Below are 10,502 nucleotides of genomic sequence, written 5' to 3'. Positions count from 1 at the left end.
TGACCACATAGCTTGCCAATATTGGCCAATATGGTGCCAAAATCATTTGATATCAGTTATTAAAGGTCCGTCGACTAGCTTGAGAGGTCATCTACGTATTAATAACCTAGGCCAGGGTCTGCAAACTACGGCCCGCGGGCCGCATGCGGCCCTCGATAGCCTGTTATGCGGCCCGTGATGGCTTTGTAAAGGTAAATATAAATAAGTAATTATTGTGATTATTTTCATCAAAACTGTAAAGTTGATATTTGAGACTTTAACCAAGCCTTAATAATCGAAAGTTATAAAAAAATTATGTATTCTGTTGGTAAAAACGAAGAGTTAAAGCTTGCATTAGCTAAAGGCAACGGCAAAATGGTGCTCATTACCGTTATATGCGAAGCAATGCGGCCCGCGAACTAAAAAGTTTGGAGAATCCTGACCTAGGTCATGCGCTCTATGGCCTTAATCAGCCAAATACCGTTTCTACTTCGAATTGGTTGGGCATTGTTGTTCCTTGCGTGGTTACGGAGCATGTTTGAACATGTTAATAGCAAGAATCGCTTAAGCAAGGTAGTGAATAAGGCTTTGTACCATAAGCGCTCATGCATCCCCATAACTTTCTAGATACCCTAACAACTTCCTTTCTTTGTGGTATGGTCCAAAAGCACTGCTTGGGACATAAATACTGAGGAACAATATCTCTTTTATAGTGCTTTTTACCGTTAATGAGACTAGTTCACGAGGGAATGCATATTAGAGGACGGTAGACTAATCTGCCCAAAGCAGACAATCATGTAGGGAATAACTCGCAGGTCATCACATTTCTACGATAAAATAGCTACCAACAACATGGGAGTTTCAAAATCCAGGACGTTAAATTCTTCGAATTATCGTTCGGTTATCCCTCATTCAATGATGACTATCTACGGACGGTATACTTACTTACTTACTTATCCGGCGCTACAACCGCTTTGCGACCTTGGCCTGCCTCAGGAGTGTCCGAAATCACTCACGGTCTCGCGCCTTTGTCTGCCAGTCCGTTATCCCGGCCTTAATGGCGGACGTATCAATTTGGGCCTAACACGCTTCCTCTGTCCTTGTGGACGGCCTAAAAAGACTTTACGGGCTGGGTCGTCCGTTTCCATGCGTAGAACATGACAAGAATCCTTCTCTGTGCATCTTCTTCTCGAACGCGGCTAAGAGGGTTTCGTCAGATTTATACACGGACGGAAGGTATACACTGCGCGGTTATCCTTGGTTTCAATAGAACCAGGAACAAACATTTAATGTTCAAATTGATGGGTGGTCGTCATGAATCCTAATCAAAAAGTATGGCGGAAGTCCATTTTTTCTGCACTGTTTTCCAATATTTTCTTGCTAATAAATCAGTTTCGATTACAAACGATACCATTCGGAGAATCTTCGTCTTCATAACGGAGCATCCAGTCCAGCGAGGAACGTAAGCAGCATAAAACGATGAGATGTTTTGGAATCAAAAGTTCCAAGACAAACGTCTCCAATTTGTTGCACGTTTAGATTTCGATTACTCCCCAGCTATTATATTAAAGCAACTTATCAGTTCATTTTGAAGGAAATTAAAGGAAGTTCAAAATGGATTCGCTCTTAGGGCCGTAGAGTGCCATGAAACAGAAGAAAATCTGCAGACGAGTGGCAGCAGCCAGACACCTAAGCTTAATGGTGTCTGTACAATCGATCCGTTGACGCATTAGTTGGTCCATTTTAGCAAAATTTTAATTTAGTTATTTAATACATGCATAACGTTATTAAATTACACAACATTAAATTAAAAAAAAACCTGTATAACTGTACAATTACTACAATACCACATATGCATTGCATGCATACCTACATTTACAAAATTGCCCAAAAAAGTGATAAAACATAATTAAACTTCCGCTTTAAATTATAACTGTTTTTTTTTCTTTTTTTGTAAATAAAATCACCCAATAAAAAAAAGATTGATCTAACGCTCTAATGTGAATACCTAAACAATAACTTTATTACCAATTTTATATTACGCGTAAAGAAGCAATAATCTTGTGTGATTCAATCAAACCCGCGCTACAAAAACAAAATTATTTTGCTAAATTAAACTAAACTAGAAAGTTTAAAAAGCAACTTGTACGTGCAAATAACCAGTACACAGAGCAAATGGAGCAATCAATTAAAAGATACACAATCATACCTGATAACATGTTTGTACCTATACCTATGTCGAGGATTAGTGACTACTCTAGAGGAGGCTACTACTACATTGATATGTGTACGTACCATCAGTATAAGCTTAAAATTAATATTGCACGATTTCGGAACAAACAATGTGGTTCGTCGGCTTTCATTGGGAGTTTTTTTTTCTTTGCAAATTTTCTTGATTTTAAATTATGCTTGCATCGTGTTTTGCTTTCTAAGCGAATTTTTATACGTACACTGTTGTGGAAAAAAAGAATAAACATACAATTTACATGGCTAGTATTCAGCAAGCGACTTCAGGAACGAGTGGCTGTCTCTTGTTTAACGCCATCGCGTCTTGTTTATGCGCGCGCGGTTTGATCAGAGCATGTCCATTGTTCGGTAAACGGTGTCCGGCAGCTCTATCTGAAACAAGAGTGTGGATAGATATAAATATTAAAAAAAACAACACATTTTACTCCTGTTAGAGAACTTGCCCCTGAGTATGGAAAAAACCAGCCCCTTACCTGCAAGTAGCAATGCCTTACGGCGTATTTCATGCATCCGAAAGCAAAACATACGAGCGCAGCAGTAAAGCAATGTTTAGTTTGTTCGGCATCTACGCGATAGCCATCTTCCAGCCCTATGGCACTAGCACCGCCGCGGTATTGTCGTTGTAGCCGGCCGCCAGATTGAGTTTGTATTTATGAAACGACAGACAGGAGGCCACACCCTTCCGGGGTGCCATGAATCCTTCGTTGCTGCGGCCCGAGCTAAGCACCACACCGTCCAGCCCGTAGATGACGATCTGGCTGGTTGCACAGGCGAGAATGTCGGCGCTCGTGTGTATCGCCATCGCCGACACGTCCGTCCCGGCGCTCCAGTTCTGTACGGAGGAGTACGCTTTCCTTATATCGTAGAGCCGTACGCTAGCCGACACATCGGCGGTCACTAGCGATTCGCAATCGTCGCGCAGGCAGATCGCCAGCACCGGGTTAATGTGCTCCCGTATGGTTGCGCAGCGCGTCTCGGCTGGCGGACAGCGGCGATCGAATATGCGCACACTGCCATCGTAAAACCCGGCCGCAAATATACCGTTCGGCGCGCAGGACAGCTTCAGTACGGCCGTGTCGGAGCCGCTCGGAATATCACAGATACGCATCTCCCGCTCAGCATCCCACAGGCGTATGTATTTCGCTTCACCCGCCGCCATTATCGTTTGCGTGCGCTGGTGCCATGCGAGCACCAGACCGCCGTGGGCGGCCGGTGCCGCCTCGCTACAGCTTACCTTGGCTGCGCTTGATGTATTGAAATCTAGCAAACCGTGCCACGCCGAAAGCAGCTGGTTTTCGTCGCTCGTCTCCTTCGGGCGCCACAATCGTATCGTGCTGTCGCTGTACCCGGCCATTATCACACCGACGTCGTGCGCGTTGAGGAACTCCAGCGACGTGACCGCCAGTGCGTGGTTACCAAACCCGTGCGCGGGCAGCGGCTCGTTCGATGGCTTCAGTTGGTGCGGGAACGATGATAACGATGGCTGTTGCGACTGTGAGGGCGTCGGGTGGTGCTGCTCCAGGAAGGATTGATTAATTAGACGGTGCGAACCATGGTGCTGCAGGCTGTGGTAACCGGAGCTGGTGCTGCTGCTGGACAGGTTGCTGGAGCTGTCGTAAATCGATTGTCGTTGGGGCATTAGCGTGTGCGTGACTTCCGTGCTCATATTCACTACGATGACTCGATCCCTGGGAAAGCAAGAGCAATAGTTCATATATAGTTCCAGTTTGCCAAACGAATTACTTGGTGTAAAGTATGGAATAAAAAAAACAAAACGCATTCACTTACTTGTATGCGAAAGCCACCTGTTCGTCGTAAGGATTTAGCTTGATGAACGTCGGTGCATGCTGCGTACGGCAGGACCAACTTTGCACATCTAGCCGCTTAAAGATCGCCTTCATGCGCTGCGTACGCCCCTCCGCTCGTACCTCTTTGTTGCGCAACCAGCGCGATTTGCGGATGAGAAATTCGTACGAATTGTGATCCGTACCGGCCGCTTTCGCTTCGTTCATACGCTTCGACGGTTGGGCAAAGAAGCTGACCGACCATTCGATATACTGAGTCCCCACGATCGGCTTCAGCGGAGCCGTCGATGACGACAGGGAGTGTGAGGACGATTGCGAATACGCTAATTTATCCGGACTGTCCGTATAATCCGGTCCGGCCGCTGGACTGTCGTTTACCGCGTGGATACGCTTCTTCATTGCTAGTGGCGTCTGCTGATTCGCCAGACGATGGTGACTGCCCCCGTTGTCACTGGGGCCGTGTATTCCCCCGTGCGTTGGGGGCGACTCGCCCGCTAGATAACCGACACGAGTGTTCGGTGACGGAGGTAAACTGACGCTGGCCGCGCTACCGTAGTGGTGCGAGCTTTTGTCGCACACCGTCACCTCCTTGGCGCTGTCGGCGCGCACATAGTCAACGACTTTCTGCGCCATCGAGGCAACCTCCGGGAAGGGATCTTTCGACAGGGCAATGAATCCGTTCCACAGCTTCTGATAGAACCCAACCATGACGGACGCTTTGCCAACGCCAATAATATTGCTCGTGCTTAGGACGCGCTTCATCGGATTGGTGGTCCGTTCGGGGCTGTCCAGCTGCAAAAACGTGCCGGCAAACTGTGACTCGAAGAACAGCACCATCCACTGAAGCGCGGCAATCAGCTCCATGCGTACCAGCGGGCTCATATCGTTGCTTACCGTGGAGAAAAGGTGCATCGCAGTCGAGCGATCGATGTTGTTCGCATGGTCCGACCGTTGCTTTACCGAGCTTATAAACGTGCCCAGCGCATAGACGGCAGCAGCTCGCACCTCCGGATAGGGATCGCTGAGCAGGGGGTACAGTTTTTCGTTCGCATTGTCCCGCACGCCGGACCACCGTGCTTGTTCGTAGTTCTGCCACAGATGCCCCAAGCAGATGGCCAACCACTGCCGCAGCAGTGGATTGCTGTCGTCGTTCAGCTGATCGAGGCAGATGGACACGAGCTGCCCCTGCAGTGCACTCGACTGTCCGTTCGGGAAGTTGTGCACGATGCTAGCGAGCACGAACGCAGCGTACGTTCGATGATTGCCCTTGAACGGTTGCCCGCCGGGATTGGTGTCTTGCAGGGCGATCAGGAAATACTTATGACCTTGCTCACGGATAAGATCGATCTGGCACGTCCCATCCACTGCAACTATTTTCGCCCAGATGAACACCAGACACGGGCGCAGCTCCTTGGCCGAGCTTTGCAGGAGCTTCAGCACGTACGGAAAGATGCCCACGCTCAGCGCCAGATTAACCGCCCACGGACCGAGATCAACAAAGTGTCCCAACAACTCCAAGGCACGCAATCGGTGAACCTGCGACAGCAGCACCTGCAGCACGATCGGCAACTGCTCGGGCGGGCTGCGCTGCTCGGTGCTTCCCTCTAGCCACACCTGAAATGCCGTCAGCTGCTCCTCGAAGAAGGGCGAATGCTGGAATGGTTTTCCTTTCTCGAGCACGTCCGGCAGCTGGGCCAGCGCCTGGTCTAGGGCCAAATCCCACGCCGACCACATCGGATGCCGATAGCTGGGGGGCAACGCCGGACTAGAGATGGGCGTGCAGTCGTACGCCCGCAAGATACGCTCGGCCAGCAGAAAGTTGCGAAACAGGCTCGCCACCAGCAGGTCCTGGCGGAACAGCTTCTGGAACAGTTCGGGCCGCAGCGTGTTCCACGCAATCGTGTCCGTAATGGCGGTAAAAATCCAGTTCAGCTCACCCATCATCGTCCTCCTATCGTTGAGCTGGCCGGGAATTTTCTCAATCAGCTCCTCTGTCACCTCCGGCACCAGCTTGGAAGTGGATTGAAGCGTAAACCACCGTAGCGCCATCTTGACCGGCGTAGTAAGGCATGAGGTGAACAGATCCGCCGGCAGGTTGGGATTCATCGGCAGCAACTGATCGGCAGCGCAGGCCGCCAGCTGAATACAGTTCCGGTACGTCGTCGTTCCAGCGCCCCCGGTCGAAGGGGAGGGTGAGCTGCGACTATCCTCCGCCTGTAGGTCGCCGCCCGTGTGTCCCACCGTGCTGCCGCTTCGATTCCTTATATGCTCCACCTCAAGCTCGTGCTGATCGGCGAACGTGTGAAAACTGTTCACGATAATGCCGGCGTTTGAGCAATCGTACACGTAAATCGATGGAGCGCCCATCCACGTCTGCAGGTCATAGATGGACAGCGGGATGTACTGCGTGAAATTCCGATTGAACACCCAAATTTCGCCATTGGCCGTCGGACGCGGCACACCGTGGCCGTTATAGTGGAACAGCACACGCTCCTCTTTCGCATTCCGACGCAGCGAGGTGCACAGCTTCTTCACGTCCTCCATCGTTGGGTCGAGTGAGTGCCGATAGCGGGCGCGAGGCTGCCACCGTTCGTACTGCTTCTGTAGCTGGTAACTGATCATCTCTAGCGCTTTCCCGGGCGAGTAGGATGCCGGATTGATCCAGCACTCTACCCGCGCACACTTGTCGATTTTGACCACATCCGGCGGGTCGACACCGATGTTGAGGCACAGCACCAGCGCCACGCTCACCGTTTTCATGCGGTCTCGTACACGCCAACATTGGGTCGTGCAGTTGATGCCAAGGATCTTGCCCCGATGTCGCTCACAGTTGAAACAGACCGGCAACAAAGCATCATCCTCATCTTCCGCGTCATTGGAGTCTTTCGATTGTTCTGTTGTTTCAATCATTATTTACATGCCTTTTACGGAACCGACGGAACCCAAATGGAGAGGTTGAACTCGACGTGCTGGACAGAGCTGCAAAGAACAGTAATACTGATGTGTTAGCATTGTACATGAAAACGACCACAACACAGCATGACCAACACCCGATCGAACCTTTCTCTCTGTTTTTGCTCCTCTCAAAGATGCTGCTGCTGCTGCTGCCAGAAACTCCTATCAAGCTCCTTGTCCTGTTATCAATTCTTTTCCTGATTATACCACCGCCCGTTCTTCGGCTTATCGCTCGAAACCTCACGCTAGTTTTCTAGTAGCACAGCGCTGCCACCTCCTCTCAGTGTCGTGCACCACTCGATGGGCCCGATTGTTATGAACGTCCCACGCCACCCAGCTTCACTATGCCCTTTTTGCGTTTGTTTTTGTTTTTCGTAGCGTGGCGCGAGGAAAATTTCTCACCTCCAGAATAGGCAAACCCGTTGCTATGAGCTTGTGTTTGCTTTACGTTCGGAGCACATCACATGTGGTAGCCAAAAAAAAACACACCTCGACAGGGCACGGTCGATACGTAAAACTATATTCCGCAGTGGTTCTGCACGCAACGCTTAATTTATGCTTTTGTAACACAGCTACCGAAAGGCTGCTGCTAGAAGCTGGTCCACGATCAGTGCAACAATGTTTCGCTCAGCTCAATCACAGCCGACGATCAATCGCACTGTTTAGTTTGCACGCACTACACGGACAAGAATTACGACAATTCGCACACCAACCTATGGTTCTTTTCGGATAATATGCGAGGTTAGAAATTGAACACTTTTTCGTTTTGCTACGACTTTTTCTCTTCTTCTTCGGGGGGAATTTGACAGCTCGTCTGACTTTTTTATGTACGGGCATCAACGTAAACAGGGACCATTTCGGACGGGCTTAGTATTCTTCAAAGCGCCTCGTAGTTTCGTAAGCCAGTGTACCTATTGGAAAACATGCAATCAATGCAAATATATTTTATTAACATTTCGAGATTACCTTTTTGCTTTATTTTTACACAAACAAAACTGAAAATGAAATGGCATCCGTGCAAGGTACACCGAAGTGGCTAAAACCTCGAGTGTTACGTATAAACGCGTTAGATTGCGAACGTCAGAGGAAACAGAAACGTAAACAGCGTTTGCATTTTTCCAAATACATTTTCTCTTTCTAGTTGTCGCAGGTAGAACGCGTAAATATCGAAAATAAAACACCCAAACATGAATCCCGGACGATTGGGATTAGCACCGCTCTTGCAAGAGAATCCGTTGTGGATTTCGTGGCACGACTCGAACTGGATACCGGTGCTGAATCCTGGCAATGTGATGGACTACTTTTCGGAAAAATCCAACCCATTTTACGACCGAACATGCAACAACGAAATCGTCCGGATGCAGCGGCAAAGCCTGGAGCTTCTGAAGTACGGGCTGGAAATGTCCCTTATTTGACTGTAGTCGAGTAAGTCTAATCGCCCTTTGCTTTCGCCCTATTGCAGCAACATGACTGGCGTAGAATACATTCCCCTCCACGTTCAAGACCCCATACTGTACGTGATCCGCAAACAGCACCGACATTCGCCGACAGAGGCTACTCCGATGGCTGACTACTACATCATTGCTGGTACGGTGTATCAGGCGCCCGATTTGGCCAGCGTTTTCAACTCGCGAATACTGTCCACCGTGCATCACTTGCAAACGGCATTCGATGAGGCCAGCTCATACTCCCGGTACCACCCGAGCAAAGGATATTCGTGGGATTTTTCTTCCAACAAAGCCAGTACGCATGCGATGGCGGAACAAGGTAGCTTGCTATGGAATGTGTTTTAAATGCCAAGCCATTTGCTTTCCGCTGTTACAGTTGCCGAAAAGACCAAAACTCAAACCAAGAAGGAAGCACCGGTGAAAGAGGAGCCGAGCTCAATTTTCCAACGTCAGCGGGTGGATATGTTGCTGGGCGATTTGCTCAGAAAGTTCCCGCTACCCTTGCCCCAGATGACAAACAATCCTACCGGCGGTAACCCGTCCGATACAGCCAATGCGTCTAATAACCATGGTGGTGCTGCAGGGGACAGCGATCACGTTGGTGCCGATGCTACTTTGATCAAACAAGAGCCCACCGAGGGAGGCGTTGGGCGGGGCGGTAATAATGATGTTCCACCGGAAAAGAAAATGAAACTGTAATTCTAATTGTAATTTAATGTGTAAGATGGCCCTTCTCGGACCTTGCGTGTATTTTGTAATAAAAAGTGCTGCGAAACGAATCCTGTTATCTGCTGTAAATCCACAGGAAGTACACTGTTCCCTCAGAGCGCACTTCTTGGAGAATGTGAAGATATCGAAGCATTTGTAACTTTGCATAGCTCTTCTTGTCCAATGCTTTGCCAGATTTGTGCAATAGATCGTCCTGCGTGATGAATTTACGATCTTTAGAAAGGAAAACAGAACAAATACATAACATTATTTTGCTTTGACAATCATAAATAGGTTGGTCAAGCAGTTCCTACTGAATAAAAAAATAAGGATTTGGGCAAAGCTGATGCCGAGATATTTGTCGCAAATAAAGACGTTCGACTTACCAGGAAACTTTGCCTGCATGCTGTTGTAATCTTTCCAAGCAGTAAGATCATGCTGGTTGGAAACAGCCTTGCGATGTTTGTACATAAGCGTGTATTTCTCCTCGAAGCATTTAATCACATCCTTTTCAAGGAACTGGATCAGTTCGGACAGTTGCATGCGACCCCGCAAATACTTGGGGATCGTCTCAAATTCTTCTTCCGTTATTTCTGCATCAAAGTCATAAAAATGTATATCCTTGGACTTGGACCGTGTTGCAAACGGAGATTTAGAATAGTCTGTGAGGTGCATTTTCGAGGGGTTGTCGTTCTGCAGCTGAAAGACGGATCAAGATTCTCGCATGAAATAATATAGCCTTATATCTTGTACTTGCAACATCATACGAACCTCCTTGAGTGGCATTGATTTCGGTGTATCTGATTGAGCAGGTTTAGCATTTGCCGCCTCGCTGTGTGGTCCAACTTCCCACAGATGAAGCATAAGTAGTTCGTTGCGTCGCATTTTCTGCATTATTTTGATGAACTGTGAACACACATCCTTTCGGTCCGTTTCGAGGTATTCCCTGGTGCGCGATAATTTCTCCGCCGCTTCACCCGAATCCTCCTTCAATTTGTTTAGATCGGCTGCGACGAACTCTTTACACTTATATATGTCCAGAAACAGTTCGATACGTTGAATGGTATCTAATTGCTTTTGGAGAATAGCATCCAACGTTTGGTCCATTTTTCTTCGCTTGCGTTTTCAAGAGATTACGATTGTTTTTGTTTGAAATTTTAACAGTAGCTGACCGTCTGACAGTTGATTGACATTTCAATTCTTGTAGCATCTTGGGAACGTGTGTCGGGTTCTCAGTTCTGTTCAAATAGGTTCGATGGATTTTAAATTTTACGTTTTTTGTGGTAGAGCGATTTTATTTCAGCATATTTACGATTGCCTGTACAATAAGTTCGAACAGTTAAAAGTTGTGTAAATCGGA

The 10,502-nt window shown here is 48.2% G+C and overlaps 3 protein-coding genes across 5 annotated transcripts; 1 reads left to right on the top strand and 2 right to left on the bottom strand.

The window, feature by feature from the left end:
- Positions 1–1,975: 1,975 nt before the first annotated feature.
- On the bottom strand, positions 1,976–7,793 carry LOC5668290 (regulatory-associated protein of mTOR). 3 transcript variants are annotated; one of them, XR_009766537.1, is made up of 4 exons: positions 7,092–7,793; positions 4,015–7,010; positions 2,700–3,914; positions 1,976–2,598 (listed from the first exon to the last, which is right to left on the bottom strand). XR_009766537.1 is itself a non-coding variant. In XM_061661587.1 (3 exons), the coding sequence occupies exons 2-3, from the start codon at positions 6,939–6,941 to the stop codon at positions 2,816–2,818; spliced, it is 4,026 nt and encodes a 1,341-aa protein (XP_061517571.1). In that variant the 5' UTR covers positions 6,942–7,010; positions 7,092–7,793; the 3' UTR covers positions 1,976–2,815. The 3 variants fall into 3 exon arrangements, 1 of the variants encoding a protein (XP_061517571.1); XR_009766538.1 differs by having other exon boundaries at positions 1,976–2,594; XM_061661587.1 differs by having other exon boundaries at positions 1,976–3,914.
- A 70-nt stretch (positions 7,794–7,863) lies between these two features.
- On the top strand, positions 7,864–9,213 carry LOC1279460 (mediator of RNA polymerase II transcription subunit 6). Its single transcript, XM_319180.5, has 3 exons — positions 7,864–8,373; positions 8,449–8,729; positions 8,811–9,213. The coding sequence occupies exons 1-3, from the start codon at positions 8,174–8,176 to the stop codon at positions 9,131–9,133; spliced, it is 804 nt and encodes a 267-aa protein (XP_319180.4). The 5' UTR covers positions 7,864–8,173; the 3' UTR covers positions 9,134–9,213.
- LOC5668289 (spindle and kinetochore-associated protein 1) lies at positions 9,146–10,380 on the bottom strand. The gene is made up of 3 exons (XM_001689125.2): positions 9,914–10,380; positions 9,529–9,841; positions 9,146–9,376 (listed from the first exon to the last, which is right to left on the bottom strand). Exons 1-3 carry the CDS (start codon positions 10,247–10,249, stop codon positions 9,219–9,221), a joined length of 807 nt encoding a protein of 268 aa, XP_001689177.2. The 5' UTR covers positions 10,250–10,380; the 3' UTR covers positions 9,146–9,218.
- Between the last annotated feature and the right edge of the window lie 122 nt (positions 10,381–10,502).

The sequence above is a fragment of the Anopheles gambiae genome, chromosome 3 (genome assembly GCF_943734735.2).
Source record: "Anopheles gambiae chromosome 3, idAnoGambNW_F1_1, whole genome shotgun sequence".
Lineage (NCBI taxonomy): Eukaryota > Metazoa > Arthropoda > Insecta > Diptera > Culicidae > Anopheles > Anopheles gambiae.
This window is presented reverse-complemented; position numbering and strand designations above follow the sequence as displayed.